We start from the raw sequence: 25,407 nt of genomic DNA, 5'->3' as shown, positions 1-25,407 counted from the left end.
TCAATAGAGATATTGAGAATAGTAACAAAACGTGAAGTATGTAACCAATGTCATTGAACTGTTCATCTAGAAATTGTGGATGATTTCTGTTTGTTTGTGAATGTTGCTCCCCAACAAATACATTTTTAAAAAACCTTTATACATTTTTAACTTATTAAGCTTCGTATACTCTAGGCACAAAATAGATATTTGACAATTATATGGATAAGTGATAAAACCGCAATGTAGACCATCTCTTGGTGACTTATCCTCTGCTCTCACAAGGCTTTGATTAAAACAAAACAAAAAAGAGATAGCTTACCAAATATTTGGTAGTCCACTATTTGAGGTGTGAAGGAGAAACTTTTTTTTTTTTAAATAAGGAAGGCCACATGCCAGGTAAAGGCGCAAAAAGGTCCGAAAGGTATCCAAAAAAAGTAGAAAATCAAATGCAGATAAGTAAGAAATAAATTACATCTGTTTGTGGAAAGTGCTTTCCTTTTTCCCTGGAGAATTCAGGGAAGTGAAGGCAGAGTGGGGACACGTGGTCCTCAGGAGCCACTTCGGTTGGCTATCGGGTAAGGGCCTCATCTCAATACTACAAGAGGCCGCTGTAAATTCACATTCACTAATGAGTTTGCTTAGTCTAAGTAGTCAGACTCCTTTGCTTCTTCAAGGGATCAATTTGAATCAGGTGCTTTATATCCATGCGATTCACTCTCTCCTCCTCTGGGTCCTAGGCTACTGGAAAATTATAACAACATCACCAGGTCCTAATTCCCCCTAGATCCATCCCTCAAACGCTTTCTGATGCAGAGCCAAGATTCAGGCAAGCTGTCTGGATACAGAAACGGAAAAGTCCCCATCAAGGAGTCTGCCATCAGTACATGGAGGATTCTCGACCGAGGGTTTGGAACCAACTGCCTGAAAACCTGCGGAAAAGCCCCTGCCTGACACACTTTAAAGTTTATTGTGAGCAAATATCTTTTATTAAATGTAAACAGCATCTCACTGGAGGTCAGAGACTTGCTGCTACAGCATATCCCAAGGTAATACCACTTTAAGCTCCACATAAACTCTTAAGCAGTTTCTATCCTAAAACCTGACCGTAGGTGGTACAGTTTTTTACGATATGTTATAATAGTGCAATAAATCTGTTAGCTTAAAATCGAATCTCCGTGGCCTTTTAGAGAAATCATCATTAAATGCAGGGTCCTGTTAATGATGCCATCGAAGTGAAATTGTTTAATCTGCTAAGGGGGTGAAAGGTCACCAAATGAATTTTTTATAATACATCAACTTGACACGCAATAGGGAAAACTGTAATAGATAAAAGAAAAGGAAAAGGGCACTGTCTTCTTCTGATAGGTCAATAGCAGCCAAGAGAGTCACTCATCCACTTTCCCTTCACGGTGGGGCTCCTTTTGCATTTAATATGGACACCCAATTAATACCTCAGCACCACAGACAACCTCATTCTAGGTGACTTATAGCAATTTCTCCCCCTTCCCTGAAATGAAAGTGATCACAATACATCATAGCATTGTGCGAATTAACGTTAATTGATTCAAGTTACCAAGCAATGATGGGCCACTTATATAATCTAGGCGTTATTGGGTGCTAGAAGGGATGGAGGGAAGATTAGATTCCAGTGTCCGTTGCTGTGACGACGGGAGTCACCTGACGCCTTGTTAGACAGTTGTAAGGTTCTATTGCTGGCCCCAGTGGGGTCGTCAGTAAACTGGAGTGATGTCCAAACATCATTACACGCTGCTCCGATATTAAAGCAAAGGGATTAGCAACTTATTGCCAGCAACCTGGATTTGTCATTGTGGCGTCTTTATCCAATTTCCCACCGCTAATGTGACTGTAGCCTGCAGGCAGAAGGACCAACAGCCAAACTTTAAAAATGGGGGAGGAAAGTTCCCTGTCATGCTCCCAGTTTTAACCACTACTTAGCACCTTCCAATACCCAGTCAGGTAGGTGGAAGAATTGTTTTCTTTCTGTACAATGCTGAATGGAAAGCAGACAAAAAAAGGCCAAGAACAGACTGGCCTTTCCTAGTTCAGAAATCACCACTTTCCACCCAACGTTGAGTTTGGTGAACCTGCCGTAGTGAAAACATTCACTCTTTGGTGCACGAGTATTTGCATTTGCATGTGCATGACGAACTCAGCAAACAAATGATGATCTGGGGTCCTCACAAATGGACTCCGGGCGAGCTTTGTGCTGGGCCTGTGAGAGCTACTCTCTACATCCCTCATCAGCCATCTCTTCCTAACATCTCCTCAGCTGGGCACCCACTAAAGAGCTTCAAGTCTTGGTTAAATATTTCAGGGTGTCCTGAGCATCTTCACGTCTCTTGTTGTAAATAGAGTTGGTGGCGGTGGCTTGGAACCAACCCATCGAGAGCCCTTTGAGTCCCCGGTGCATAAGTGTTGTGTTCAAAGCACATCGTGGTCCTGTACCACAGCCAGACAGACGACAGGGTCCTGATTTCCTAAAGTGGGGTGCCAGGCTTTTCCCCCTAAGTCTGTCTGAGTCTGGAACTTCCACTAACACCTGCTCTGCATCATAGTAACACACATGGTAGCTCCATTGGCAGACGGCTAGTGGCTGCATGGAGGGTCCCTGAGTGGAAATCCAATCCACGTTTCTCACACGGAAGATGAGAAGTCTACCACAGAGTCGCCACCACCTCCTTCACACAGGCGAGATAATGCAGAACAAGTGCGTGCGTGACGGGAATTGGCTTACCTTCCAAAGGTGTGGGGGGGGATTCTGCAGCAAGGAGAAGAAAAGCTCCCTAGTCGACTCAGTTTAACACCATCTGTTAACCTTCTTAACTGTGGACACACTATTGTTCAGTGTACTCTAGAGATACACAACTATAAACAAAACAACAGGATCTGTGCCCCTCAGGAATGCTTTTCTATGTGTTTGAGAGAGGGGAACCAAAAAGGGCTTCCCTGGCTACCTTTCTGGCTTGACACATACCATCTAAACATGGAGGTCCTTATGCTCCCCATTAAGCTTAATCGGGTGTCCTTAGAGCCTATCAACTCAGGAGGAAGCAATGTCTGGCCAGCAGTTGGTTCGCTGTGGAATAGTGGTGCTGAGGCTGGAATACTGGTAACACATTCTATGTTATCGAAGCAACCCTCTTGCCCATTATTGTCCGGCGTGTGCTTCTTCTCTCTTAGGCTATAAAATACTCCTGAAATGTTATTGCCTTCCTTGGCCTGCCAACTATAAGTTCTAGTGCACGCCTCACTAGAACATGCTCACGGTTGTACTATAGTACATCTTATTAATGTTTGTAATTCCTTGAAACTTTTATTTCTAATTAAAATATTTGCTTATCATCCAGCAAGATCATCCACACATCCAGCAATGTCAAGGGTAAGCAAATACTTGTGGGGCAAAATATAATTGATAAATCTGGATAATAAATTATTAAAATGCCATTTTATAATACACTGAGCATGAGTGTTTTTCCTAGGAAACACTGGATATCTTTTCTTAGATCATACACAAATATAACAAATTCCAATGCTATAGCATTCAGAATCTAGCTAGAACAACAGAGATTTTTATAATGAAAGAGATTTAACATGAGATATTGGTCATAAGAAGTATTCGAACAGTGGAAACCCAAACAGGATATATCTCACTATTTTTAATAAATCATGTAATAGTGCCTACTATTGTGTTGACCTATGCTAAAAGAAACCATAGTGAACTGGAGCCTTGAGAGTATAATACATTATGCAAAGGTTAAAATATACTCCAATTATATGAAAAAGTATGTTAATAGTAGTCTCAGTTCTCGAGTATGGTTCTAAGAGAAATATCACAAGTGGGTGTCTTTAACAAATAGAGATTCATTCTTTCACAATTTAGGCGGCTAGAAGTCTGCATTCCTGGCACCGGCTCTAGCCACCCTCTGTTGGCTCACAGTGTAAGAAGATTCCTCAGCATCTGTGGGCCTAGCATCCCGTAGAGGTCTCCATGTATTTTGGCATCAGTTTTGTCCTAGGTCCGGGAGGTATGCAGAAAAGAGAACTGGCCTAAAGGATGTACTTCACTCATGGCTCCACTTTCTTTCAGGTAGCAGGTCCCTCTCTGGAGCTCTGCTTCTTTGTGTTTGCTACCCCTCTTTTAAGATAAAAGATGATGCATGCCATGCTCCAGGGGACATGTTCTTGTGTCTGGTTAGGACCGAGTACTAGTGTTGCCCCCTAGTCCTCGCATATCCTCTTGTTGACCAGATCAGATCACATCACGGAGGATGATTACATCAGTGCACACATTATATCATTACTGCTGCCAAGCCATTGAGAATTGTGTCCCACCCAAGTCAACTCACACTTTTGTGGGACACAATTTAATTCATGACAAAAGTTAATTGGGTGGGGAGGAGGGGGGAAAGAGGACCTAATGCAAAGGGCTTAAGTGGAGAGCAAATGCTTTGAAAATGATTAGGGCAAAGAATGTACCCTTGTGCTCTATACAATTGATGTATGTATATGTATGGATTGTGATAAGAGTTGTATGAGCCCCTAATAAAATGTTTTTTAAAAAGTTAATTGGGTGTATATTAACATAATTCTTTATTTTTATATATATACAAGATAATGAAATGCAGATACCAATTCTTCGTAAGTAATTGAGTAAATGTTTGCTTCCATTAATTTTTAAATCTCTAGATTTTCCTGGGTCATGTAAGTTTTTAACATAATACTTGTTTAATTAATGTGTGGAGAAAAATAAACAAATGTAGCTTTATGTATCTTTATTATATCTACCTATGAATTCATGATATCTACTCCCGTAATGAGTTACAGTCTCAGATATCTACACGGGCAGTTTAACTCTATCCCATTGGGTCGCCATGAGTCAGAATAGACTCAATGGCAGTGAGTTTGGGGTTACTCTAATCCAGGACAGATGATCCCTTCAGAACCAGTGGTGAGAGTAGCTGTGATCCTGGAGGAAGAGGGAAGGTGGGGTAGAAAGGGGGAAGTGTTATAAGGATCTACATATAACCTCCTCCGTGGGGGACGGACAGCAGAAAAGCGGGACACAACAGGAGACGTGGGACAGTGTAAGACATGAAAAAATAATAAGAATTTATAAAGTATCAAGGGTTCATGAGGGAGGGGGAGCAGGGAAGGAAGGGGAAATGAGGAGCTGATACCAAAGGCTTAAGTAGAGAGCAAATGTTTTGAGAATGATGAGGGCAACGAATGTACAAGTGTGCTTGACACAATGGATGGATGGATGGATTGTGATAAGAGTTGTATGAGCCCCCAATAAAATGATTATTTTAAATCTTAAATTGTTTACTTTTAAGGCAGTGTGGTCCTAGGAAAAGACCAATTTTGAAGCTGGAGCTGCAGGAACATGAGGGCAGAGAAGGACTGGTTCATAGACCTCAACAGTAGCAACAGATTACAATTAGCATCCTGTTCACAGGAAAACAGCACACAAAACACAAACTGCGGAACAAGAACCAAAGGCATAGTGGTCCGAGGCCACTTAGTCTAAGAACAATAGCCCCCGGGGGCATCTCTGCAGAAACAGGGTGGTGAAATGAATGATGGTCTTAATGACAACCATGAATCATCCATTAACATGTGATTGGTCTACATTATTACCCATTTAATAAGGCAGGATAATATATAACCTTTTTGAAAAATTAAGACAAGAACTAAAGGCTTTTAAAAAATGCTAGTAGTTAAAGAGACAATTTTTAGTTGTCAGGAAAGCTTACTTATTCAGAGCCCCTTGCTCTCCCATAAAGTCAAACACATGGAAATGTTATTACGTCATTTTGAACCCTCCCTAATGCAACAAAAGAATGGATCCGCATGGTGGTGCTATGTGCTGTCAAGTCGATTCCAACTGCTAGCAACACTCTAGGCCGGAGAGAACTGCCCCAGGGGGCATTCTAGTTTGAGATCTCTATGGCAGCAGATGGCCAGGTCTGTCTTGTTGCTGTGTTCCTGTAGTTTCGAACTGCCCACCTTTCAGTTGGCAGTGGAGCACTCGATCATTTTGCTACCAGGACTCCTATCGTGTGGAAGAATTCTTTCATGCTGAAACTGTGATTTTTGCCATATGGAGGAAAGAGAGAGCTGGTAACACGGCAATCTCTTCCAGAATTCTGCAAGTCACAGCCTACCTTGAAGAGTGTTCTCCCATTGACAGGAAGGCTCTTAGATACTCCAAAGGGCTCTTCCTGGAAAACAGTTGCCCAGAGGCAGGGAAAGGTTTGCAGAGGAAATGCTAAATGAGGCTGTGAGCCAAGAGACATGTCTCACATATATCTCTCCTAATTTTCTGCTCTAGGCCAAGCTTCCTTGGACAAAGGAGGAAGACTTACAAAGCCACTGAGGTGAGAAGTACACGTACATGTAGATCTATGTATGTGACATGCCACACCTTCCCTGGAACATGTTAAGTGCCCGTCACACGTGGCGGGTCCATGGCAATGTCATAAACAAAGGGCCTCACGTGAAATCATTCGTTCCTTTTCCAATGGCTGCATAGCAAATGACACATATTTAGGGTGTAAAATCACACAAACTCTTCTCCCAGTTTCCCTGGGTCAGAAGTCTGGGCAGGGCTGGCTTTGTTCACTACTTAGCTGAAACTTTTCAGAAAGAATCCACTTCCAAACTGCTTTGGACTGTTGGCAGAGTTGGTCCCCTTGCAGTTGGAGAACTAGGGTCCCTTTGCCTTTATGTCTGTCAGCCCAGGTCCACTCTCCTCTTTGCCCACGGATGTTCCTTTTTTTCATGTGATGCCTTCGATTTTCAAAGCTGCATTGACATACTGTGCTTTTTTCTAACTGAGAATTTCTCTGATTTCTTCTACCAGAGCAGGAGAAAGTTTCCCTCTTTTAAGGCCCCATAGGAAGTGGTTACCTGGAATAATCCATAGATTTCACCTATCTCAAAGCCAAAAGTATTACATATCATAATGCAATCATCGGGGTGACTAAGTTTCCAGGGGTTAGGGCAGCATATATTTGGGGAAGCTTTTTAGGAAATCTCACCACCATTGAAGCTATAAATATTTAAGGGAGCAGACACCTAATCTCCATGAGCAGCTAGTGGGTTTGAACCATGGACCTTGAGTTTATGTGACATAGACAAGACCTCAGTGTGGACCTCTAGTTTAAAAGGGCATGGAACGCAAGCATTTATCTTTGATCTCTACAAAGTATACTGAAATGACTCAGAGGTATAAATATAATGTAAATCTGCAACAATAACTTTCAACAAAATGTTGGAAGGTAGACAAAAGGTTATTGTAACTGACTTAGTCAAGCATAAGAATTATAACCCATGTGCCGATAAGCCACTAGCATTGAGTTGATTCTGATTCAGAACAACCCTGTCAGATTGAGTGTAACTGGTCCAGGGGGTTTCCAAGGCTGTCAACTTTATGGAGGAAGCAGACAGATACATCTTTTCTGCCATGGCTGGTGAATTTGATGCATTGGTTTGATGAGCAGCCAAATATATAACCATTGTGAACCAGGACTTCTTTAGAGAAACCAGAAGCGTCCAAACAATCTGAACAACCATAAAAGGCTAGAACTTTGAGGCATGAAGTGTCACAAACAGTGGGGATGAGGCTCACAGGTGAAGAGATAGCAGTTGATTACTTCCTAGTTTGAGAGAACAGGTAAAAGAAGGAAGAAGCGTGGGAACAGGACTACATGAAAAACTAAAATTTAACAATTACTGAAAAACAATATGTCTCATGTTGATGAAACAACCCTGGGGAAGTACATTCTTTCGAGACAGAACATTAAATAACCAGGGGAAATACCTCAATTTTCTTTAGTTGCCTTTGGAGAGGGAAACAAAGAGGGAGGATGGCTGAGGTGGTGCTATAATTTGAATCCTTATGATCTGAGTTTTTAATTGTTGTCATATAACACTTTGATGTGTGTGTGTGTACTTCATATATATATATATCAAGTGTTTTATATGTATGTGTATATATATATATATATATATATATATATATATATATATATATAGTTACAATTGGCCTAAGACTAATCAAGATTTTGTCATGGTTTTATAATTATGAGCTGTCTGACTTAGACATGTTCCCAAACATCCCTGGAATTCACATTTCTCATTTGTAAAGCATTAATAATTATTCCCTCATAAGATTGTTTGGAGAAGAAATGAACTATATATATGTGTGATACACACACACATGAGGGGGGCCTCAAAAAGTGTGGGAAGAATGTAATTAAAAAATAATGGAGTTTGTCCATGAACTTTCGAAGCTCCCTCATATAAAACCACATGCGTAATTTGTTCTTCCCTTTCCTCCACAAAAAAAAGTTTTGTAATATTTTAAACATGGATTAAATAAAACAATATAGAATATGAACTAAGACTAGAAAGACAAATAGAAAAATACACCATTACCAAGCCTGAGAAGAGGTGTACTGGGCTACACAGATCTATAAAAATGGTGGTATTTAGCTGTCTCCTTGGTTTGAAATTCTCTTAACTTGGGACCACTATGTACTTAGAAAGGTCTATGACCACTTCATTTCTTCCAACAATGCACACAACCCTGCAAGTGTATTCTGACACATAATGACCGATACAGGGTTTATGAGACCGTAAATCTCTATGGGAGCACCTAGCCTCCACTTTCTCCTGCTGAGCTGTTGGGCACTTTGAATCTCCAGCTTTGGGGTGAGCAAGCCAGGGCTTACCTGACAATGCCACCAGGGATCATTAGGCAGATTATCAATAAATCAGAAAGGTCTGAGTCAAATGTGAAAACATAGTAGCTTTAAGAGGTGATGGGGGTCTTTTTTCCTCATTTCTCAAGACAAAAAGATATGCCATATGCAGGCCATTAGGTTTTCATATTTCACTTTTCTTGCTAATGTTCCTCTGCTATACCTGTCTTGATTCTGCAAGTGCATACTTTGCATAAAAGTGGTAGACTGGTTAAATACAGAAAACCATCCACCAAGCTACCATGCAGGCAAATTGTTCTAGGACTAAAAAGATATTCATTGTATTAGCTGATTATACCCCAATGTGTGGAGGCGTCTCTTTTATTGTTTTGTTTTGCTTTTTTACTTGTTATAGTGAATGCCATATCTGTTAGAGATGGCTATATAGAAGTAATTACTTTCCATTAAATATTAATCACTTACTTATTAGCACCACCACAGTTAAGATGAAAAATCATTAACAGTATAATTACTTTTAAAGAATATGCACATCCTAAGAATTCCTTGAGTCAAATATTCCAGGAAGTAAGCAGTGTTACCTATTTCAGGGACCCACGATCAGCTCAAACTGCATGCATGTGTTTGCACCGATTTTTCAGTGGTATTGGTGAGTTGGTATAAACTATGCATGTCCCTCCAAGGTCTTTTATCACCAATCTGTATACCTTTGTGAGATATCCGAGTTATATGTTTGTTTCTAACCACTATGACCTGTTCATATTGACTCTCAAATTTGGGTAGAATGTCTTTTTTCCTGTGTATTTCTATGGTGGCACAGTGCTTAAAGCATTCAACTGCCAACTGAGCGGTTAATGGCTGAACCCACCAGTTGCTCCACTGGGGAAAATGAAGCAATCCGCATCTGTAAATGCTTACATCCTGGGAAATAAGATGCAGCACTGATATCCTGTCTTACAGGGTCATCATAAGTAAGAGCTGACTTGACAGCCATGCACTTATTTGGACTGCATTGGCTGAAAAGTGAAGTTGCTGACTTGATTGTTTTGTCTTTGTGACTAATGTCTTAGATGAATTTGGCCTGGGCCCTCATTGCTTGTCTAACTCCGTCTATGAAAAGTGAGAGTAATTCACAGTTATCATTCCCTTCTGGTATATTTCATGTAACTTTTTGTTTCCTAAGCACACAGAGACATCCAGGGAAACTTATTTCTGAAATATATATTGGATAAAAATATGGTGGAAAATTTAAAAATGTACAGATTTAGAGGGTAACACAACACAGTACATTGCAGGTACTATAGAGATATATGGCATAAACATAGTTGGAAACTATGAGATTCCTGCCTGACACAATGTGACAAAGGTACCATTTCAGGATCATTGTAATCCTCTATTAAATAAAACCCAAACAGGATGGATTTACAGGGTGGCTGCACCGATAGGCTCAAGCATAAGGAAGGTTTTGAGGATGTCACAGGACCAGGAAGTGTTTTGTTCCTTTGTGCACAAGGCCCTATGAGTTAGAACCAACTTGGCGGCACCTGACAACAATCAGAGATACTGCTTTAGCCTCATAAATTTCTGGCCATCTCTCCAAAATATTCCTAAAGATCCTCTCCAGTCCACAGACGCAGAATTACTTCTCCCACCTCCACTGTTCAGGTTTTTAGCTCATAGCTTTTTGGCATTCTGAGAAACAAAGCTTTTATCTCCTAGGTCAAGGATCATATCTGTTTTATTTCTGCAACCCCGGAATCTAGCCTTTTGTGTAGATTCATAAATGAATGACTATGCAAACTAATGAACTGAAAACAAATTACTTTAGAACAATCTCTTTCTACCTGATTTTTTTCTTTAAGGTACCAAATAATAACCACTTCAATACCCTGAGAAATAGAATGATCATGAGAAACGTAGATTTGAACAAGAATTTTAAGGCTAAGATTTTTAAGTCTGTGTGATTAATTAAATTTTTATTTGTATCTTATGAAGCAAACCTATTATGTGATTAAGTATACGTAGACTGGCATATATAACACAGGACAAAGAAAGCTGCCCCCAGTTAAGAACTGTAATACTTAGGACTTACCCATTGTCACAGATTCCCTGTGACTGGATCACCATTAAGATGCCAGTAGTCACATTCAGGATGTTTCCTAACACTCCAGTCTGGTGGGCCTTAATCACCTGGTGAGCCAAATTCTGTAATCTGTTACTTGTTAGAGATGTAATCAGTCCAATATTCTCGATTGTTGGAAAATCACCAATTTCAAAGACCATCACTTTTGAGAGAGTCTCTTCAGTAGCTGGTGGTGGGCCACTACCTGAGATCATTGGCATCATGAGAGGTCTACGTCGACCAGCACTTCTGTAATGAGTGCCACAAGCTACAGTTGGGCAATTGAGTCTTCTCTTTGCTCGATTGTCAGCAATGGCTCTTATGGTCCCTTCATCACCAGGGATCTCAAGGACAATTCTGATTTGGTCTTGTCTAACCTGTAAGAAATCAATGAGTCTTTGAAGGATGACTGCTTCCCAGCCTTTTTCCAGGACTGAAGACATCACAGCAAAAGCCAGGTGAATGGAAATGCCTGAGCGTATTTCAATAGGCTCGCTTCCTTGTAGAACAACATACAAGAGATTATTCATGATGTTGAAATAGTTGGCACCAACCGATTCATCCAGCAGTGGAGAATCTGACTGACCCAGAGTAGGTGGAATGAAATTTTCCCTGATAAAAACATGTGGTCTCTGGGGCTCATGATAGAATATGGCCAGTAGAACCTTGGAGGTACTTTCAGTCCCCAAAAGAAAAAAACGTAAAATCTGAGGCGTCTGTCCCACAAAGCAGACCTTGGTGATTTGCGTGGTTGGTAAAATTGTATAAAACATAGATACAGGCCCTGAAGTAGAGCAGACAGTATGAGCATTCACACTACTGAAGGTATCCACAAAACCACCAGTCACAGACACGACTGGATATAATTTTCTGATCATCCAAGAGGCATCTGGACTGTCAAGAATTAGGATCACTTGGTCAGTCTGTTTGCAGATGTAGCCTTGCATCAGAGATTGGTATGTGCACTTCTGTTCATCTCTAAAGGTACCTATAAAATAAAGCAAAATAATCAACTGACGTATTAGCCACAATTTTCCAAAGATGATTTGTAATCCAGCACTCTCAGCAGCATCTGTAACATGTATTCTCCATCTGAAATATCCTCTCACTTCTCATGGATATTGAGTTGATTCTGACTCATAGTGACCCTCTAGGACAGAGTAGAACTGCCTCTTTGCATTTAAATCTTTATGGGAACAGAGACTCCCATATTTCTCTCATAAAATGTGCTAGATACTAGAAATATAAAGATGACTAGGACTTAATCCCTGTGTTTAAAATGCCGAGAGTCTAGGGTGATATGTATAAAAAGACAAGAGACTCTTGTACCTAGTTGATTGACATCATGATGACTCGACAGCACAGAGTGAAACTGCCCCGTAAGGGTTTCCATCAGCTGTAATCTGTATGGATGCACACAACCACATCTTGATTTTGAAGAGCTGCTAGTACATTTGAATTGCTGACCCTTACAGCCATTTAATATATGAAGGCTCTTTTCATTGTTATACATGTTATTTAAATTTAATAATGCATATAAAGGTTCAATGTAAAAATAAGTTGAATAAGAATAGAAAAAAATATCACTAAGGACACCCAAATCAAAGAAGAGTAGAAAAGAAGGAATTATAAAATTCGAGTCCATGGGAGGTAAATTGATGGGCTGAAAAAAAGAATTTATAAAAGTATATTCAAATTGAAGAAGTGTGTTTTGACTGGATTGTAAAGGATTTGAAAGGGCAGACCATGTCATTTTCTCACACCTTGTCTGTTTCCCTATATACAAAAGTACAGGAATACAAGAAAAGAAAAATACCATTTTAGGGAATTGCCGACTTTGAGTAAAAGTTGAGGACCATTGGCGCATACAGAGCACATGTAAAGAAAACATTGTCTCTTGACCTAGACTTTTTTTTTTACTTACTCATTTTGTTTAAATCATTTTACTGGGGACTGTTGCAGCTCTTATCACAATCCATACATCCATCCATTGGGTCAAGCACATTTGTACATATGTTGCCATCATCATCTTCAAAACATTTTCTTTCTAATTGAGCCCTTCAGTTTATTCCTCCCTATCCCACCCTCCCATCCTCATGAATGCTTGATCATTTATAAATTTTTTCATATCTTACACCAACCGCCATCTCCCTTCACCCACTTTTCTGGTATTCAACCCCAGAGGGTATTATATGTTGATCATTGTGATTGTTTCTCCCTCACCCCCCCCCCCCCCGTACCATCCCTCTATCCTCCTGGTATCACTACTCTCATTATTGGTCCTGAGGGGGTTTATCTGTTCTGGTTCCCCAGTGTTTCTAGCTCTTATCTGCACTAGTGTACACACTCTGGTCTAGCTGGATTTGTGAGGTAGAATCAGGGCCATGACAGTTGAGAGGAGGAAGCATTAAAGAATTAGAGGAACATTGTATGCTTTGTAGGTCATATACTGTACCCTGACTGGCTCTTCTCTTCCTTTGACTCTTCTGTCAGTGGATGTCCAATTTCCTACAGATGGGCTTTGGGTCTCCACTCCACCTGCCCCCTCATTCATATCAATATGATTGTTTGCTTGGGTCTTTGATACCTGATACCTGATCCCATTGGCACCTCATGTTCACACAAGCTGATATATTTCTTCCCTGTGGGCTTTGTCGTTCTAAGCTAGATGGCTGTTTGCTTATCCTCAACCCTTTAAGGTCCCAGGTGCAATATCTTTTCATACCTGGTCACCATCAACTTTCATCATCATATTTGCGTATGCACACATTTTGACTTCAGTGATCATGTCAGAGAAGGTGAGCATCACAGAATGCCAGGTTATTAGAACAAAGTGTTCTTGTGTTGGGGGAGTACTTCAGTGGTGGCCCAATGTCCATATGCTACTTATGTACATAGATATTTCCCTATGTTATATATAAATATATTTACATATGTAAATATGTACATATATATAAATATATGTACATATGTACATGCCTTCACTTTCTGTAGCTCTATAAATGTCCTTTGCCTCCTACTTCTTTCCTCTACTCCTATTAATTTCCTCTTGTCCATTATGTTTGACCTTCATTCAGCTTTCATTAATTCCTCTTGGCTACATTGCACTTGATCAAGCCCCATCAGACATCATACTTCCTCCTTGCCATCAATTTTAGATCACTGTTGTTCCTGTGTCCCTGGGTTTGTTTCCCCTACCTCCCCTTCTCCCGGGCCCTCCCTCACTGCTAGGATGCCTCGGGCTCATTTTTTCTCCTCAAAATTGTTTATCCCATCTATCATATTTAGATAGACATGCAAAAAGAATAACAAACACAAAAACAAAAAAGAAAAACCTGTAAATAGTTCCAGGTCTGTCTGTTGACCTTTATGAATGTTTTCCGGTCCAGTCTGATGAAGTGCAATGCCCTGCCCCCCAGTGTCTATTTTTGGTATTCTTCAGGGACTTCATTGTTTTGCTCCCCTTGCTGCTCTGTCTCATACCCTTCGAGTTTCGCCCAGGTATGGTGGGGTTAGAGCGTGCACAATTCCTACACTTTCTCCACTGTAGTCCTCCTTAGAGCTACGGGTCAGTGAGGGACATCATGTCTCATGGGGTTCTGGCCCTATGGTCCTCTCTGAGCATTGGCTACTCTGAGGAGGAATATGGTCCTTGGGGCTTGGTGGGCCAGAATGGGTTCCTCTCTTTTTCTCCCCTTCCCTCTCAGTTTACTCCTGTGTGCTCTGAACAGTTGTGCCTCTTCCTTCACCAGATGAATATTTTTTATGTATTTTCTTTGCCTTATGTTGTTATCTAGTACCTCCAATATAATGTTCAATGAGAGTAAAGACAAGAGGCATCCTTACCTAGTCCCCCTCTTGAGTAGGATTATCTTCATCTTTCTCCATTGACTACCACGTTGGCCATTGGATTTTCATATATAGTTTGTATTATATTGAGGAATTTTCCTTCCATTTCTATTTTCTTGACTGTATTAAACAAGAATGGGTGTTGGTTTTTGTCAAAAGCTTTTTCCTCATCTATCGATATTATCTGGTGGTCCTTATAATTTTTCATATTAATGTGATGAATAATGGTAATGGTGTTTCGCATGTTGACCATCTCTGCATCCCTGGAATGAATCCTACTTGGTCATGGTGAATTACTTGTTTTATATACTTTTGTATTATATTGGTATTTTGTTAAGGATTTTTGCGTTGATGCTCATTTGAAAAACTGCTCTGTAGTTCTTGATGCTTGTGGGATCCTTGCCCACATTAGGTAGCAGTTATACTAGCTTCAAAGAAAGATTTCAGGAGTTTGCCATATTTTTCTATGCTCTGGAATAGTTTGTGTAGGATTGGTGTCTATTTTTCCTTAAATGCTTGGCAGAATTCTCCTTTGAAGCCATCTGGCCTGGGGGATTGTTTTGCTGGCAATCTCTTGATAACCTTATCTATTTCTTCTATTGCTATGGGTATGTTGAGATTCTTGACATCCATATGGAATAGTATATGGAGGGATTTTCCCCCCAGTATTTGCCCATGCCTTCCAAGTTGTTGAATTCATTGTAGAAGAGGCCTTCATAGTACTGTGTAATTATCCTTTTGATTTCATTAAGGTCTGTTGCAATGTCCCCTGTTGCATCACTCCTCCCTGATATTAAAATGTGTTCCTTCCTTTCTTGTCTTAGGTTTTCCAGTGATCTGTTGATTCTGTTAATCCTTTCAAAAAACCAGCTTTTAGCTGCATTAATTTTTCCCATGATTTTCTTGTTTTCCCTCTCACGTATCTCAGCTCTGATTTTTATTATTTCTTTTATTTTTCTATTAGTGGGATTTCCCTGTTGACTCTGCTCTAATTGCTGTAAGTTTTGTGCCAGGATATAAATCATAAGTTTCACTTTCTTTTTCGTGTGTCCATGTATTACTATCAAACTTTCTCTGATAACTGCCTTTGCTGTGTCACAAAGGTTTGTGTACGTTGTATTCTCATTCCCATGGGTGTCTAGAAACTTCCTAATTTCATCTCTGATCTGGCCTAGTACACACTTCTTCGCAATAGTTATGCATCCTCCAATTGATTGGTATTGTTTTCTTAATCATATTTTTGTTGACTTCCAGCCTTATGGCATAGTCATCTGCAAAGGAAGTCTGTATGATTTCTACTTGTTTGAATTTACACAGACTGAACCTGTGTCCCAGCATGTGGTCTATCTTTGGGTGTGTGCCATGTAGGCTTGAGAATAATGTGAATTTATTTCCATTTGGATGGACAGCACTGAAAATACCCATCAGGTCAACTTGCCTGATTATACAGTTTAAATCTGTAGCCACAGTGGGTGCAAGTGTGGTCTGTTCCCAGCTAGAGGCACTGCAGACAGGTGGGTGGGCAGGAAAAATGCTCCAGCAGCATCTGTTAGCTTAGCACACAGCTTGCTACTCTTAGCATACATGGCGGGGAGTGCCGGTCAATATGCATATCAAATCCTGGCTTGCAAGAGTCTCTGCTGGGAGGATGGTAAGCTTGGAGCACAGAGGTCAGGAAGTGATTTCCAAGGTGGCCAGAGCACAGGAGGACCAGGGTTGCAGCATGGTGGTGTTGCGGATAGATTTGACCTATTCCTAACACTCTGTTCCATGAATCTAGATTCTAGCTTCTTATTCTGAATGAACAAAAAGATTTTATCATCAAAAACACAGTCCTTTGATTCAAAATTTATATTTACAACATTATTTGTATTGTTTTCTAGCTTTTTGAAACTTGCCTTACACCAAGTTCATCAAAATAGTCTAAGGTTTGGGACAAAATAATTGGATGACTGTTGATAAAATATTACATTTGAGCATGATCTAATCTTTGCTTATATCCTTCATTCCAAACGATATGATAAGGCATATTTGACAGTTTCCCATTGTATCAATAAATTAATTGCTAAAATTTTACTTCATAAATAGGATCCATGTCTTCTTTTTTATCATCTTCATCACCATCAACAACAACAAAATACCAAAACATAATCAAGCTTGCTTTTATTTGTTTCTATATGGTATTCCTCATTACAGAGCATTTAAAATGCATACTCCATATATGAATGCAAAGTATCTAGAAAGAAGTGCTAATGCTGTTCTAAACCCTTAAAGAATAAAAATATGGGTGTGCATGTTTTCATACTACTTAATTATACAATTCTGTTTAAAATATTCACTAGCTCTTTATGACTTTTAGGAGACATTCTAAATTTATTTATCATTATAGGGAATTACTCGTTACTCCATCAACTGGGCTTAACTCATTCTTCTGCCTCAGCTCAAAATTGAAAATCAAACTCACTGATAATGTTTTGATTCTACCTCACAGCAAGCCTATAGCAACCCAATAGGATACAGCAAAATTATTCATCTTTATAGAAGTAGAATGCTTCATCTTTCTTTCACAAAATGGCTGGTGGTTTTGAACTGCTGACCTGTGGTTCACAGCCTGATGCATAGCACAATATGCCACCAGGTATCTTCCTGTCTAAGCTAGTTTCTACCTACTTACCATTTATACACTAAATTTCAAGCCAATTGGCCTGGTTTCTGGTGTTTTCATGGTTGAAGCCTCTTCCATGAAAAGATCTGTCAGAATCTAATCAGCCCCCTGATGGAATCTTCGGAGAGCAGCTAAGCAGTTGTCGGAAGATTAAGGTGGAGAACTACTCCCTCAATCAAGTCACAGTCCTGATGCAATGGAAAGTAAATTTCTTCCATGGAAATCCTTCTCCCCTTCTTGCTGGCTTGGACCATGCACTTGGCTTTGGGCCATATTTTCTGCCAATGCTGGGCACTAACACTACCCTGACATATATCTTGCTGAACTTACATTCACTAACCTGCAGCCATGGGCCTGTGGTTTTACTGTGTCTTGGTTTGCCTTCCTTCTTCTTGGCTTATCAGCCCTGGCAGATACTTGAGATGAGAAAAGCCTCCACCTTAAGATCTGACCCACAGGCTTGAACCAGACTGGATTTAACTTACACTACTGTGAGAGCCACTGTCCTGCTACAAAATAATCTATACATATGTAGAGACAGAGACACTGTTCTTGTTTCTCCAGAGAACCCAGCTGAATACATATATGCTTGCAGGATTTATATGTTTTACATAAAATAATACAACATTATCTCTAGGTAGAGTATACAAAACTCTACTTTCTAGGCTCCCTGGAGAAATCACTAAACTATTGACACAAACAAGTCAACAAATTAAGCAAACAAATAAATTTAACTAGCTGTATAAAAATTGTTAAATATGCTACAAGAAACTATGATAGGTAAACAGAAGAACAACCCAACAATAAAAACAACAACAGAAAAAACCAGAAAACTGAGATAAAATGGTAGGCAATTAACAAAACAAAATGTAACAAAATTAAAAGGAGTAAATAGAAAGTTACATAATCACAATTAGAGAGTTTAATACTTTTCTGTCAGCAGCTGTCAAACAAAAACCAAAATTACTTACAATAAGTGATTTGAGCAATGAAACCACCCCTTTGGCCGAATTGCTCTCTATAGACACCAGTCCCTACAACTGTTGAGTAGATAGCCTTCAAGTAAACATGGCATTTTCACCAAGATAAACATAACATAAATTTTAAAAGACAGAAAATTCAGAGTATGTTCTCCAACAAATGCTGAATTAAATTGGAGATCAATAATAATCGGATAATCTAGGTAAACCATAAACTGAAAGGGAGCAGATGATTGCAAATAATCCATTGACCAGAATCCAATGAAGAAAAAAACAAGGAAATTAGAAAACATTTCAAACTTGATACTGGCAAACTTATAAAATATATTTAGAAGGAAAACACATAGCTTTGAGGGAACACATAGTGTTGAATCTTTGTATCAGAGAAGCTGTACCTAACCTCAGTGGTCTAGAGTGGTACTTCAGGGTAGTTGTCGGCACAGTAATTAAATGCTGGATGCTAACTGACAGATTATGATTCAAAATCCACTAGCCAGTAAAAGATATGTCAGTCTGCTTCTGTAAAGATTACAACCTTGAGAAAGTTATGGGTCAGTTCTCTACGACCCTGTAGGCTTAATAGGAGTTGGAATCAACTCAATAGCAATTGAATGGGGTAGTAGCATTTTAAGAATCCATAAAAGAAGAGTACAAAAACCCAACAGAAGCAGAAGGAATGACTGTTTAAAATTGGCATAAATCAATTACATAGAGGAGAAACTTAAGAAAGCATAAACAATGATATGAATGAAGAACTCAATAACAGTAAAATTGATAAAGAAAACAATTATGAAATTTGGTTCTTGGGGAAAAAATAAATTGAATAATTCCTCCTGAGATAAGTCCAGATAAAAAGAGAGGACATAAATCAGTATCAAGAATAAAAGGGATTATCACTGTATATCCTATAAAGATTAGCAAATGACATTACACCTAACTCCATGCCAACAAATTCAGCAACTTAGATGAAATAAACAGATTTCTTGAAAATTAACATAAATTTAAACAAAAATGTAAACTTCACAATCTCATAAACAGAATTTATTAAAGTGAATGAAATACCCAATTAATTTTAAATAAAAATGCAATTATCCACTACAACAGAACGCTCACATTTTTGTAATGTGCTTTCTTTCTGTAACCATAATAAGAATATTCAAATGTAAAATCAATAATTATCTTCAAAAGCATGAAACCAGGAAGAAAGGAATTGATTGCGTGATCTTAATGATCAGAGAAACCGTATGTTGAAATCCTGGTGTGTCATTGCTTACTACTGTATGTCTTTTGTACATGAGATAAGCTAAGTGGTTTTCCCTAATGGACAACTTCTGAATCACACTGATTCCCTGTTTCTAAACTGTCGAGGCTACGCTCCATTTTATATGACCTGCCCCCCACCTCCAGCCATGTTGAGGCTATTGATTAAATCACAGACATCATTCGCAATGTATCCACTGTGAAAGATATCTGACTCTGATTTTTTCCTGCATCTTTCCTGAAAGACATAAGGTCTTTTAATTTGACTTCTACCAAAACAAAACAAAAATCACATTGCCAATCATTTGATTGTGGTTTCTGGAGTCAAACTGCCCTATGGGGCGGGGGGCACATCTTTCTCCTGGGAAGTGCCTGGTGGGTTCCAGTGCACAGCATTTGGTTAGCAGCCAAGAGATTACACTGCTTGACTTAGGTTGATAGCTAAATTCTTGAACTTACCACTTGAACTTGTCACCAGTCACTCCAGGCTATTTCCTCTCATAAAGATTTACAGCTTCAGAAACCCAACGGGGGAGTTCTAGCCTATCCTTCAGGCAGTTACGAGTCAATATGAACTTGATAGCAGTTCTTTTTGTTTTTGTTTTTTTCTTTATCCCTAAATAAAAGTATTTTTGTCCTACTTGATATGATTCACAATTATTTTTTTGTTATTAACTTACTTAAGAAAAACATATAGTGTTTCCTACATGTTTCTATTCACTATACTGGTTACCCATTAGGTTGCTAAGACCAAGGTCAGCAATTTAAAAGCTGAGGCTTTCTACTGCCATAAAGAATTACAGGCTCAGAAACTCACAGGGGTAGGTTTATCCCATCCTGTAGAGTTGCTGTGATTTCGAATCAACTTGATGGCAGTGTGAACTAACTGTAATCAATCCTGGTGGTATAATGGTTACATATTAGGTTGTGATCCACAAGGTCAGCGGTTCAAAACCAACAGCAGTACCATGGGAGAATGACTGGGCTTTCTACTTGCATAAAAAGTTAGTCTCAGAAACTCACAGTTGCAGTTCCACTCTATCCCACAGAGTCTCTATGATTCAATATTAACTCAATGACAGCCAGTTGTACTAGAAATTAGTCTGATCAGAAGACTACTTCTCAATGTCAGTCAGAGACTATATCTTATGTTAGCAACAATTAAGTGAGCTTAACACAGCATCTTAAATACAATTATTAATATGTATTACTTGATGGTATGTTAGGTCTTTTTGAAAAGTAAAACTTATTATTCAAGTCCTTTTTATCTATTCTTATCTGGCATCAAGTTATAAGATAATTATTCTATAGCTCAAGTACATTTAAAGCCAATTCATCCTAACAACTATATTATCAAACTTTATTATGAATATTACTACTGAATTGCTGATAGATTAACATTGAAAAAATCAACTAAAACACATAATACTACAAGATTTAAATTATGGCTGACAATTTATAATCATTTAAAGAAAGAACAAAATCAACACATTCCAATATGCATATGGACTTAATGAATGAAGGAGTCAAGGAGGGGAAAAAGCCTTATCACACTATGTACTTCTTTAAATGAACTAGTTATGTGATTCAAGAACAGGATAAAATTTCTATAAAAACTCTCAGCCATAATTAAAATCTTGTGGTGTCGTGTGTTATAGCTGATTTCTTTTCAATGTTGATTTTGTTCTACCTGTACTTCCATTCTGGATGGCCGGTGCCTTCTAAGGCAAAGAACAAAAAATGGAGCATTTATAATGCAAGACAAGTAAACTTTTTTTAAAGTAATGACATACAGTCTTCAAGACACTAATTTGAACAGTAAAGTATAAAATAGAATGCACACTTTCAAAGAGATGCTGTGATAGGCTCGGTGTGTTTCTTTGTCTTCCTGTATATCAATCAGGTAATTTAAAAAATGCTTTACTATTTAATTCTATTTCCACAAACCTTTTGAAGCAGTCTTCTGTTGATGTCTGTTTGTCCATCTATCTATAAACCCACATACACATTTATCTATTCATCCATCTTTGACCCAGAATTCAGCTGACCCTAAACGCTTTTTGTCACCCATCTCTATACACAGAAGTTAAATATTTCTACCCCTATTTTACTTCTATCCTCAGAAGTTAAATATTTCTATTTATTGTCAGTGTAATTAGAGGAAGTAGAATACGTATCCTCCTAGAGACTGGACATGGAAGAGACAGCATCTTGACGGGGAGACTAATACAAGGGGGAAGGGAGGAGTCTGAATTGGCGAAAGGAGCAGAGCGTTTGAAAAGGAAAGTTCAAGAAAGGCCCAGTCACTGTTGATTCCGTGTGTGGTGGGAGTCTTTGCACCCTTTCCAGAATCTGGGACTCAGGCCATGTGTCCATAAACGAGCTCAAAAACACGGCAGGAGTGTGTGCAATGTGACTGTCAAATCTGTGTGCTGTCATTAGCTTGGGTGAATTGGTACCAAACTCATGTCATCCTTCCTACAATGGATGTGAACATTGCAGTCCCAGGAATTTCTATTGTTTGTTTTTTTTCTTTTGAAGTATTATTGTGAGCCTTCCTTCCTAGTTTGTCTTAGTCTAGAAGCTCTGTAGCAACTTATTCAGTATGACAATAGTACATGAATCCCAAATAGCCGATGTGTGTCATTGGCCCTTTAGATGCCTTCACCAGGAATAAAACCTGGGAATCCCACATGGCAGAACTTCAGAGAATTCCATCCCTGGACCACGATTGCCTCCAGCAAGTCATTATGACCCTCTGGAATTGAGTAGGAGCTATATTATCATCCCTTGAAACTGAGGTAAGGAAATCAGTATTTATGAGGGTACTTTGTGTGAGCTTAACCTTCTAACACATTATTTTGTTGCTAACTCTATCATGTCTCTATTTGATGATAAAATGTGCTTACTGCTATGATGAAGCATGGGGCTAGGACTCACTCTACTGCCCCTGAATTGATCCCTACTCATAGTGGCCCCATAATACAGGTAAAATTCCCTTCCCCTGTGGGTTTCCAAGACTGTAACTCTTTATAGGAAGGAAAGCCTCATGTTTCTCCTGTGAATTAGAAGGCAGTTTTGAACTGCTGACCTTGCAGTTAGCAGCCCACAGTGTAATTACTGTGCTAGCAGAGCTCCTATTGTAAATACAAGGGCCTAAGACTAGAGATTACTTTCCAGGCACAGATGGGTAGTGAAATATGTGTTTATGTTCTTATTTTAACTCAGCCATACGCCTCCCTGATGTCTTAGGAACTAGTGCAATGCCAAAAACAAGTACTGTTTCTCTTCCCAATTTCTCCCACTTTTGTATTTTGAGCTCTGTATGAACATCTTCCTATGAAGAACCCCACATGTACTATGATTTCTGTCACATATAACAGGAAGTGTTTAGAATTATTGTCAAATGTGGGAAATTTCTAAGCAAGTCCTTACCCTGTCTGAACTGTAATATTTGAATAGATTTTCAAAGAATACCTTTTTATTTTGCAATTGTATGTCACATCTTAAAACTCTTCCACCTCTGTGTGTGTGAATGTATGTGTGTACTTTCAAAATAAAATCATGGTCCTCGAGTCAATTCCATCTTATAGTGAAGCTGTTGAACAGGCTAGCTACCCCTGTGGGGTTCGGAGGCTAACTTTTTGCGGGAGTAGAGAGCAGCCCTGTCATTTTCCTGTGGAGCAGCTGTTGATTTTGAACTGCTAACCCTGCAGTTAGCAGCCCAACACTTAACCACTATGCCACTAGGACTAAGACCAGTGTGGCCAAGGGTCCAAACTCTCCATGTCACTGCATGATGTGAGTCAACACAGATATGAGTCAACATAGCCATGCACCACAAGAACCACCTTCTTCTCAGCCTAAATCAAATGTGTGCCTAACTTAACGTCAACTTTGCTAGGTCTCAAAATGTTTTATGCATGTTGCATCGCCTCAAAACCCCTCAGTACGTATGAGGAGGGGGAAGTTAAAGTAGTAAGAAGGTGCTCTCTGAATCAACTACATCTAAATTATTTTCGTGTTGAAAATCCCACAAAAACAAAGTGTCCTGGGAAAACATTTCGTGGACTCCTTCCTGGCCCCTGGAAGGGACCTGGTATAAGTGAGGGACCTGAAATTGAAATGTTATTAGCATCCCTGGAAGCCGTCGGTATTGTGAAGAATGCATTAAAAAATGCTTTGATATCATAGGCAAATAGGAGAACTGGAGTTATTTACTGTTGGGTTTCTGGAAGAGGGACGCCATGAGGTAGGAACGAGAATGCTCTAAACCATGAGCTTGGTGGTCCATTAACCATTCCTTCACTTTCTCCTTCCCTCCATCCTAAATCTACACCATCCTCATGGAAAGCTGTAATAATAAATCTCTAGTTCATAGAAATAGGGAATCAAAGCAATTTCTGACACACACACAGTTACCTTTTAGCTTTAAGGAGGAAGAGGAGAGAGAAAAAGAGCCTGTTTCTAAACTTCTACCCATGCCTCTGGTAGACGGAAACATTACTAATTTTATTCTAGGCTTGCGTTGAAATGTAAAGTTCAGGTACAATGCTTGGCAAGAGGAAGCCTCCTAATCAATTGGCAGGAGCATACAGGAAGGTGTTTGCTTGTCGAATCACATATCTGGGGTAGGGGTGTTTGCTTTCCATAGTATCACGTGGCCTTCTTAATATTCCATCATACTATTCTATGAGTATGAGAGTATAGCCACAATTTGGAAGTATGGTGAAGGTACCAAGGCAATGACCTAAGGATTATCAACAGGTAAAATGCACCGGGCAACTTCCTGGTATAACTTGGAATCCTGGTCTTCATAAATGAGAACTGTCATTTTTTCTTTCTCAAGAAGTCACTGATGACTAAGAGATGAGGCCTATTTTCCTATCTCATTATCAGAGTATGTTAATCTTAGTTGAGGCAAACAATGAAACATGCATAAGCCACACATGGGGTTTCTAAGACCCTAATCATGTATGATTATTAATGGGGCATAAAACAGACATGAACGGCTGAAAGGAGGGCTATGCATCCGACCATACAAACCTCAGAGCACAATCTCCCATCCACAGCCAATGGCGACAGAGCCAAGCTTCTAAATCCTGTTCTATCTGTACTTCCTTTGGCTTTCCCCCTCCTGCATCTTTCTCTTGGGGCAGGTTTTGAGCAACGGTTCTCTTTCTCACTTGCTTTAGCCTTTTCTTTCCCCATTTCTCTGAATGGCCTTATCTGCCAGTCACAATTTTTGTGGTCTGCAATTCTGATCACTTTTAAATGAAACCCATGCTGGCTTTAGTAATCATAATGTCATTTACAATTTACCATTAAACACGTTTATTCAGTTAGTAGCACACTGGAGAAAGAGAACTCCATATGAACTCACCGTGAAAGGCCTAATCTGATTATTTCCTCATGAAAATCCAGGCAGGGGTGCTTGTAAGAAGGACAGAGAGAAGAAGGGGGGAAAAGCAAGGTCTGGCCACAGCTGACTTTCATAATCACGGTGAATAGATAAGTGACACAGCCTGGTGGGGCTGCCGCCCAGTCACCCCAGGGCATTCTTCTCAAAGAGGCGAGAGTGGACAGGCCTTCATAATGCCGAGTGACCAGTGAGCCTTGCCTTAGCAGATGCTATTTCATTCCGGGTGGACACAAACGGTGATAAAGTCCAGAAGCTGTCTAAGTGAGGGAAATTAGATTAAGCAGGTTTATTTGTGTGCATATGTGCACACGAACATGTTTTGTGTATACATTAGCTTTCTAAAATATGCTAGGCATGCGATATGTTCTATCTACCTTTCCCAA

At 39.4% G+C, this 25,407-nt stretch overlaps 1 protein-coding gene across 1 annotated transcript in view; it reads right to left on the bottom strand.

Annotated features, from left to right (window-relative positions):
* PKHD1 (PKHD1 ciliary IPT domain containing fibrocystin/polyductin) overlaps positions 1-25,407 on the bottom strand; it is a 588,229-nt gene that overhangs the window by 49,048 nt on the left and 513,774 nt on the right. The window contains exon 61 of the mRNA XM_075554069.1: positions 10,819-11,836. Within this exon, the coding sequence (XP_075410184.1) occupies positions 10,819-11,836 (1,018 nt within the window). The remainder of the gene's footprint in view (positions 1-10,818; positions 11,837-25,407) is intronic.

Source organism: Tenrec ecaudatus, chromosome 7, assembly GCF_050624435.1.
Source record: "Tenrec ecaudatus isolate mTenEca1 chromosome 7, mTenEca1.hap1, whole genome shotgun sequence".
In the NCBI taxonomy this organism is placed as follows: domain Eukaryota; kingdom Metazoa; phylum Chordata; class Mammalia; order Afrosoricida; family Tenrecidae; genus Tenrec; species Tenrec ecaudatus.
Note: the sequence above shows the minus strand (reverse complement) of the source record. Positions and strands in the feature narration are given on the sequence as shown.